We start from the raw sequence: 9404 nt of genomic DNA on the forward strand, positions 1-9404 counted from the left end.
TTATGATATATATACAGAAAATTTACTTATGAAAAATACGTGAATACCTTTTTCCAGTCGTCATTGACTTCGACTAATAGATAATGAAAACGACAAACGACTTAAGAGAGCTAAAACAAATCAAAAAGATCTAATTGTACGGATAAATGTGATAGGAACAACCTAAAAATATCTAATTATAATTTATATCAAGTGGGTTTTATATAACCAAAGACACTATTTAATAATATCTGATTATTTTTAATTGAGTAATTTCCTTGGAACAGGTATACCCTACGCTTATCTGGTATACTTGACCATGGTAGCCGTCAGGCACGTGGCGCGTGATCAACACGTTCCCACAGTTCCGAAAGTACCAGACTACTACCCCACACACTATTTTCGCTCTCGCTTCCTAGAAGAAAAATATCCGAAGATATTTATCACTGTTGACGTGGCAATACTGGAACATCATGACACGTGTAAAAGCGTAGCAATGTGGAGCCCTCTTTGGTCCCTCACCGAAAAATAATCCCCACTAACCCCCCGCATCAAAACCGCCTCACCACACCCCCCAAATATTATAAGCCCATTATTAACCTGCCTGTTAATATTAGAGAGAGATATAGATATTTGTTGATTTTTCAAATCTACATTTTATAAAATGGAAGAGAGCTACCGGAGGTGCGGTAATGAGTTGACCCGGTCGAGTTCTGGTGCGTCATCTTTAAGTGTTGCGAATTCCAAACATACTTTTTTCCAGACTGGAAATGCTACCACGGTATGTTTTTTTGGTATATGTTTTGGAGATTTTGTGATGTAGCACCTTAATTTATTGAATCTTAAGTTTCTAAGGTTATTTCCTTGTTTATTCTCTTAAATTGTTGGTTGTAGATGCTGATATGGTGATCGTATGAGTTCCTGCTTAAATCTCGTGTGTTTTTTGGTATATGCTTAGAATTTGGCCCTTAGTTTTGGAGATTTTCTGATGTAGCACCTTAATTTATTGAATCTCAAGTCTCTAAGGTTATTTCGTTGTTTATTCTCTTAAATTTGTTGGAAGTAAATGCTGATATGGTGACCGTATGAGTTCTTTGTTATCCGTATGCTTTTTTTTTTGGGAGATTTTGTGATGTTAGCACCTTAATTCATTGAATCTCAAGTCTCGAAGGTTATTTCCTTGTTTATTTTTCTTAAACTGTTGGTAGTAGATGCTGATATGGTGACCCTATGTTTTTTTTTCAAAAAGCAAATCCACTTGGCGAGGTACCTAGGGCTAGTTTTTTTATTTACTACTAAGGAAAAAGTAAAAGCAAGGGGTAGGCGTTACTTACTAATCCTGTTGAGTTCTCTGTTGTCGTATGCTCTTTTTATCAGAGGAAAGGCTAGACATCATAGAGAGAGGATATTTAGTTGGAGAAGAATCGAAGGAAGAAATTGAGAAAACGGCTGAACTAATTAAGAGATCAGGAATAGGATCTACGTGTGATGTGTTAGTTTAAATCTGGTTAAGAGAATATCTAGCACAACCTAAGTGTGTTTTTGGAGTTGGAAGCAGTGGAGTTGTGCTTATTTTTGGTGGGAAAGAGACAAAGAACACTTCTTATGGCGAGGATGGTGTAATTATATTATCATCTTGTGTATCCTGCAGTTACAGTTTTTGCTCACAGGATTTCTCTTTTTATTGAGCTTCTATATTTTTCTGTTTCAATCCACCTCTTCTATCGTGTTGAGGAGGGGAAAAGGGGGTCGTTATTCATTGAAGTCACGAGGGGTTGTTGCTTAATTCTAGTTTAAAGGCTGAATTGTAAAAGTAGCATTCTAAAGGAAAGAATTGGAGCTTGTAGATGATCAATCATAATAATTTAGCCTGTCATTCTAAATCACCTATTTTCCATGTCTAATAAAAAAGAATTTTACCCGATTGAGCATTACTTGACACTGTTGTCAGGGTCTTTATTGGAGACACTCACCTATAGATTCAAACTACTCTACTAAGGCTTGTGTAAAACATTTTCGGGATGCCATTAGTGTGTGGTGTATCTGGCTGAAACTGCCTCTTTCTTTATGCTAGTTTGGGAATATCAGATTTTGTATTATGTAGTCTGGTTAATCAGCTGTTACTAGTAAAAAGAATCGCAGTCAGTCTGATGGTACAAGCTAGAAAGTATCCGGTTTAATAGTCGGAAAGTTGGCTCAATTTCCTATTTTAAAAAAAGATTACTACATTTTCACTTTTAGAACCCTGTTTTCTTTAAAGCTACATTTCTAAATATGTAGTCATTGAATTGAATGCTTAAAACTTTTGTCACACTTCTTGGTTAGTCATGCGGATGCAGTAATCCTGCACTTGCAGTTAATACTAATAATCTGAAAATAGATTGAATAGTTCTGTTGAAACTGCAGCATGTGTGGGAAGTGTACCTTGATTTGGAAAAAAATTACCATTATTTAGTAAATGATGTAATATAAGTGATATATATAACTGTCGTGAACGGAATTTCTACTTCTAAAAGCTGCTTTGAACCCCTAAGTTTCTAGGTTTTCATCTAGCTGTTAATCTGATAGTGCTTGCAAGATATACACATTGTTTGCATATAGTGATAAAGCTTGACATCAAGCATGCAAAAGGGTAACTGCAAAATTAGGGAAACAACTGAGTCTTAAAGTGTTTGGTTTAAGCATCGAATGACTGTCTAAAATTCAGTGTATTTCAACTTTCAAGAAAAAGAAAGGAGAAGTGGGAGAAAATGAATATTGCAGAGGGAAGAAAAGCCTGAATGTGCAATATATTACGTGTTGGAGACATACCAGATGTGATTAGCAACCTCAAAAACTTTGTCGCTGCCTTTCTTCTTCACTGCCTAGAGCATCAAAAGATTAAGTCCTCCTTTCAGGGACATTTCGAGTACACTAGGGATGAAACCCTAGGTTCAGCCATCAGTGAAGAAAAGAAAACCAGAAAGATAGTCTGGAACACCAAGGAGAAAGCATTTTATGCAGGTTGAGAGGTAGCTCTTCTTATCCTGGATGCCATAGTCGTTAGCTAGGAAGCGCAAGTGTGCCTGGATGGATGGGGGGTAATTTTGTTTTGTTCCAGAAGAGGGGGGGGGGGGGGGGGGGGCACTTGAAGGTCTAGGTTGGAACCTGGTTTTGGAAGTGGTTTACATGTGTTTGTTATGTAATTTAATGGTTTTTGTTTTTGCTTTCCAAGCTCTAGGGATTTTCTGAAAAGCTTCTTGATTGATGGTCAGCATGTTGTTATCTTTAATTTGGGTTTCATAATTGATATAAATCTTGGTTATCAAAACTACAGTAATAATAATTCATGCAAGTCTTATGTTGGTATCTTTTAATTATATTCTAATTATCCGTCTCTTAAACACACACTTTTTTTTTTTGAAACTGGTAACTGTAAAAATGGCGTCTCTTAAAACACACTCTTCTTTTTCATTTAATCCGTTATCCTTGAAAAGAAAGCATCAATTCAATTTAATCACATATATAATCATGTGGGACTACCTTTCTTCCTCTTCTTTTTCTCCCTTTTCTACTGTCCAAAACACAAACTGCCCTACTTTTTCTCTCAATAAATACAAAACAACTCAGATTTTTCAGTTCTTGCTTGCGTCATGCTGATTATATAGGGAAATCAAGAAGGAATAAAGGGAGTATTCTATTCTCTTTTTTTCTTTTCTTTTGCAAACTGAATATCCACCTCAATGTTACTTTTGAAGTAACCTCATAAGTCGATGTATGTGTATTCAATCCCATCTCTTTGAACTACGTGTTGACATATTTCGTCTAGACATTTTAGAACTAGAATGTTTGTGTGTATGGCTTCATGCTGTCTAGATTGTTGGGAAATGAAGTTTGGAAGAGATGAAAGAGAAACAAAAGAATTACCTGTTCTGTTGTCAAAGTGACTTGTGGAAGTAGTGGCAGGCAGCTTTCAAAGCAGCAATTAAAGGCATAAGGACTGGGATAATGCAGAAGATGGATGAACAGAGGGCAGGCCTGGTTCCTAATCTGTCATTGTAAAGGTGCAGTTCATGGGATACTGTTCTTGTGAAACTGTAGGGTGATGCAATAGCATTTTCTTGGTTTTTTTTTTTTTTTTTTTTTTTTTTTTTTTTTTTTTTTGATGAAGCTTCTTTTTTTTGGTTATTTATTTAGGTTGCTTCTGTAGTTCCTAGTCATTTCAGAACTTGTTTATGTTATTTGATGCCTTTTTATGTACTTTATTGATTGACAAGAATTTGGTGCCTTGGTTGTGTTCATCGAACGGAATTTGGTGATTTATTTTTAAAAATGCAGTTCTAGTTGTTTTAGGATAAAGGTACTTGGAGTCTTGTTATAAATAGAACTGGAATCAACTTAATGATGCGGCCTTTATTTATGATAGTTGATGTTCCTCTTCTTAACCGTTAGGGTTTTCAACTACATTAAATCCTAATGCTGGTTCTTGTAACAAACTAAGGTTTCAAAATTTTAGACATATCAAGAGTAGTATTGTAGAAATGTTATCTTAACAAGATCTAATGATGATTCATCAGGTGACTAAAAATGTGTATCTCTTTCGACTTATGATGTCTACCCGGATAAGAAGAGTGGGTTATACTTTGATCCGTCTGATTTTCCTTTAAAGGATGATGAGCAAAGAACAAGCTTCTAGGGTTTAATAAATGCTCTAGGCTTGATCAACTTTTGGATAGCCTAAGATTTAGGGTTTAAATAGCCATGTTGAATCAGGTTGAGGAACTTCTTGAGTCTGTTAATCTTATTAATGGTTCTTCTTCAAGGAGGAATCTTATGATTTCCTCAATAGGATAACTGAACTTCAACATATTTCTTAAAGCTTCGTTAGATTTGTAGAAAAATGGATTTACAAAATGCTACTAGTGAATTCTTCATGCTACATCTAAGACAGCTCAAACATCAAAATGGAATCATCTACGGAAGAAACTTACTAAGATAGAATTAATCAGATATATGTTGGAAGAATTGCACGTGAAGACACTTCAGTTGGTGTAGAAAGGAAAGAAGGAGTGCATAACTGCATCGATAGCACTGAATTCTTATTGATGGATGCAGCTGAAGCTGGGGACGAAGTTTTAGCATGCCAGAACAAGGAGATAACTAAAATGCTTTTCGTCACCATGGTTCATAGAGCTGTCTACACAAGTACTGTAGTTGATGTGAGAAACTAAGTGGTTTTTTGTATCATCGTTATCCTTTTAGGTTTGGACTATAGTCATTGGTTATTTATTACAAGTAATTTTCAATTTCTGGTTGCTTAAAACTTGTATTTCATTTCATCCTTTTGGTACTTGATTGATTAACAGGAATTAGGGTTTTAGATATTTATAAAAAAAAAAAAAATGAATGAATAAGATTGTTCAGGATTAGGTTTCTTGGAGTCCTCTTGTTACAAATGGAACTAAAGTAATCATTCAACCTTTATCTACTGACTTGCCTTTTTGGTTTGCATGTTCTTTTTTTCCAGAACAATAAGAATTGCTGAAAATTAGCATCTACTTGAGGCTTAGTTTCATCTAATGAACTAAAATTTTGACATAAATCAAAGTAAAATCCGTCCCTACCATCCTGACATCCATCAGGAGAGAGATGAAGGCGACAGGGCTAGAGAATTTCAATTCTTTAAATGTTTTGCAGTGATACTAATTTTCATTGAATCACACATAACTATTAAGATAGCCTCTTCTAGATTCTAAATGCTGTTTGCTACACCACCCCGAAAAGAACAAGGAAAAGCCGAAAAGGGTTGTCTAGTTGCTGATTAAATTGCTATGCTTCTTGTTTCCTAACCATGATAATTTGTATAGCTTTCTTTTAAAAGTAGACTTTTCGCTGTCTTGCCTACTTGGTGTGTCAAGAACTTTCACTTTTTGATAAATCGTTTTTAACAGCCTCTGTGCATGAGTGCGTAATTCATATGTTAAAACTCATGTATATGTGCCTATGTGCTATGCATAATTGAATTCTTTTTCTATAAATTCCTTGGGCATCATATTGGGGTGCTAATAAAGGTTAATATACCCGTTCAAGCAAATAAGGAAAATCCCATTAGTGATATTGTCACATTCTTGTTTTTGGTTTCATCCTTTCAGGTCATGTATGATGTAGCGGGTTCATATTATGTAGGTTTGGGGTAGGGTGAATTAAATAGTGAATAATGATGGAGCTTTTTTAACCAAAAATAAAATAAAATGGAGCTTTAAATTTTTCTACGGGTTCTGAGTTTGCCTTGTGGTTACTGGTTAGCAAGGTACTTTAATCTTTTTATAGTTATTATCAATTATGTCGAGTGGACGTATTTCCTGGTCCACTTCCAGTTAATGAATTACTTGCCTTTAATTGGGTTTTACAAAATTCAGGAGATTCTTCCTGTGATAAGATGTGGGAGACAATTGTCCTCCACAACCTCCTTAATGCACATGATATTTGAATATGGATGGATCTTTGCAACCTACTTAATGCACGTATATTCATTAGATTCTTCCTATGAAATATGCACTCTCTATTCGTGTATATGGGCTTTTGGATATGATCAATCCTTTCATGCCAGCTTATCTGAAGTAGGAGCTCAAAGTTCTATCACTTCTGCTTCCCTTTTATGTAGAATATTGAATTCATTATTTATATCTTCATTTTTGTCCTTGAATTGCCAATCTGTAAACTGCTTATGGCATGCATATTTCTTGATATGTTTCTATTGTTTCCTTAATGGACATTCTCTGATTAATGTCAGGGAAGTTTAATCCTCTAATTTAGGATAATAACACTTGCATATTTCACGTTTTGACTTCAGGACAAGTACACAGGATGGACAAATGAGAAGCACAATACATTCCTGGACTGTCTTGAAGCATCATTTATAAAGCAGTTGCATAGATCCATGGCCTTGCGTGCTGGATCTGTGGAACTGAACAAGAGCTGCAGCGATTTGTCAGAAAAGTCAACTGCACATGTCAACAAAGCTTCAGAGCAGGTCAGGAGCCTAATTTTAGTTCATTCTCTATTTCTAGAGCTATAACACGGCCCATTTTGGCTGCATCTTCACAGGCAGACGTATATTTTGGGGAGGGGTCATATTTTCTACACCAAACACTGGTAATACTGACCCCAATCTGACAATAAGCCCATTTACATGTACATAAATGTGTGTGTTGTGTGCATCTATATATGTACGCCTATTTTTACGGGATATTCTTTCTCGTTTTAGGAAGATATTTTGCTTCCTTTCAAAATTGAAAACTTGTTCGTAGGTTTCATGCTTTCTAAAGGAATCCTCCTGGTAGAATATAATTGTTTTGAATAATATTTGTTTATTTCCCTTCTGCTTTGGTTTCTCCTTTGAAGTTATCGGGAGGGATCTGGACAAAATTTCCCCCTCCTGCCCCACTCGTTCTCTGTACATGACAATGAAACCATGCCCTTAAAAAGAAAATCAGGAAACCTCTCAGTGGATCTTGCTTGATAGTTTTTCGCTTCTCTTCCAGTTACCTTTTCTGCATGATGGCTGTTGGAAGAAGATCAAGACTGTGAGGAAGCCACCTGCCGTGCACATCGCAGCTAATTCTCATGATAGCCTAAAATTTCTACGCTGTGATGGGCATCATCACGTTCTGGATTGCCAATTTTGTTGTGAACTCGATTGCAAGGGGAAACGAACAAGAGATGAGAGGTCTTCATCTCGTGGACACGAAACAAGATCACAGTTAATCCTCCCCAAACCTGCAGAACTTCAGAAAACAGTTTGTAGACTTACTGGTAAGCACTTTGATAAGTTTGTGTTGAAATTGTTCTTAATTCGGGTATTGAGGACGGGTCTTCTTTCATGAAGACTAAAATGTTGGGCTTTTAGATTACATGCTTAGGTTCTCGGGACTTTGAAAAACCAAGGGAACATTATATTGTACATTAGACATAGGTACAATATAGCTTGTGTTAATTCTACATTTATTAAGTAGTATTTTCTTTGACACTGGTAGAAATTTTGCAGAAGGTTCAGGTCAAAATTTTGTGAATGAAGATTTTGACGAGAACTCGAGGTGCAAAAAGATGAAGACAGCTTCGGTGGAAACTGCAGACCAAGAGCAGGTGCATCAACTTCTTCCAATTACTTTGAATAAAATGATTTTAACGGTTGTAAGAACCCCATATCTAATCGCTAGATCTGTACTTTAGATTGTTCCAACAAGGAATATGGGAGTTCAGGAGTTGCTAGTTCCATGTTCCAGAGTAACGACCAAGTAAACCTCGAAATTCATCAGAAGACTGAGGCCAATGTCTTGGGCCTCATCGACTTTCTGAAAGGCAGCTAAGGGGTGGTGAAAATACTGGAGAATAGGGACTCGCAAACACAAGGAGTTGGTAATTTGTTGGTGCTTTCCTAAAGGAGGATGGCGAATTTGAGCTGGATGAAATCACACTTGTTGCAGAAAGTAGGAGTCTTAGCGTATCATTTTTTGGGTAAAAATATAGAGTAGGAAAAGGTCTAGCGTGCATTTGCATAGGGTTGCGATATAGCACTAAAGTTGTAAATGACATGTAGATAGTTACCTATACAAGCGTAACTGTTTTGCAAGAAGAAAAAAACTAGAAAATTATCATTTTTATTTACAGATCTCTGTGGTCTGCCTATATAGCAAATGTCGAGAAAAGGTCATAAATAGTCCCTTATCTATGGAAATAGGTCTAAAATGGTCCCTTAACTATATTCTTACCGGTTTTAGTCCTTTAACTATCCAAAAATTTATCAAATTTAGTCTCCGTCAATTTTTTTTATACAAACAGTGTACAAACTCATAAACCTTCGTGAGATTTCATTAAACCATTTCTCAGACCTATATTTCTAGCACTGGTGTAGCTCTCGAGTCTCTAAAATTCAAAAGACAAACTCAGGCACAAAATTTCTGCAACCATTCTTCTCAAACACTACTAAAAAATTGATAAAAACTGACAGAAAGACCGACAGATTTTGTCGATTTTTTCAATAATTTTTTAAATTTTTTTTTTTTTTTAAGAAAATCGACGGACTACGTCGATTATTTTTTGCATAAAAATGCACGAAAAAAATATAATGTTTGTTATATTATTTTCTAAAATAAACTGATGGAGTCCGTCCGTTTCTTATTTTTATTTTTTATTTTTTTATAAAAAACCGACGGAGACGGAGTCAGTCGGTTTTTAGAGCGAAAAAACAGTATAAATTAAATCAATGTAAGTATATGAATAAAGAATATCAGTGGTCTAGTGGTAAAGCCCTTTAATGCCAAGGAACATACCCGGGTTTGACTTCAAGTTCCTACATTTCATTCAAAAAAAAAAAAAAATCGACGTGAGACTGTCAGTTTTTTTTTAATTTTTTTTTTAAACAAAATCGACAGACTGGGTCGGTT

General features: G+C 35.5%; 1 protein-coding gene across 7 annotated transcripts; it reads left to right on the forward strand.

Moving 5' to 3' along the window:
• The first annotated feature begins 546 nt into the window (after positions 1–546).
• On the forward strand, positions 547–8621 carry LOC132599039 (cold-regulated protein 27). Of its 7 annotated transcripts, none has more exons than XM_060312252.1 (8): positions 621–760; positions 3835–4022; positions 5074–5177; positions 6812–6991; positions 7066–7113; positions 7503–7773; positions 8006–8103; positions 8191–8621. In XM_060312252.1, exons 2-8 carry the CDS (start codon positions 3980–3982, stop codon positions 8257–8259), a joined length of 813 nt encoding a protein of 270 aa, XP_060168235.1. In that variant the 5' UTR covers positions 621–760; positions 3835–3979; the 3' UTR covers positions 8260–8621. The 7 variants fall into 7 exon arrangements, with proteins under 7 accessions (XP_060168233.1, XP_060168234.1, XP_060168238.1 ...); XM_060312253.1 differs by having other exon boundaries at positions 622–760; positions 3925–4022; XM_060312254.1 differs by having other exon boundaries at positions 628–760; positions 3919–4022.
• Positions 8622–9404: the final 783 nt, after the last annotated feature.

This window comes from Lycium barbarum, chromosome 6 (assembly GCF_019175385.1).
Source record: "Lycium barbarum isolate Lr01 chromosome 6, ASM1917538v2, whole genome shotgun sequence".
In the NCBI taxonomy this organism is placed as follows: Eukaryota; Viridiplantae; Streptophyta; class Magnoliopsida; order Solanales; family Solanaceae; genus Lycium; species Lycium barbarum.

Bases quoted from the DNA above. Each gene is read 5' to 3' on its own strand.
- LOC132599039 (XM_060312250.1), top strand. From the start codon at position 644: ATGGAAGAGAGCTACCGGAGGTGCGGTAATGAGTTGACCCGGTCGAGT. The intron at 761-4,967 runs GTATGTTTTTTT...AGAATTAATCAG, and splicing joins AGACTGGAAATGCTACCACG to ATATATGTTGGAAGAATTGC. The intron at 8,104-8,190 runs GTGCATCAACTT...TCTGTACTTTAG, and splicing joins AAACTGCAGACCAAGAGCAG to ATTGTTCCAACAAGGAATAT.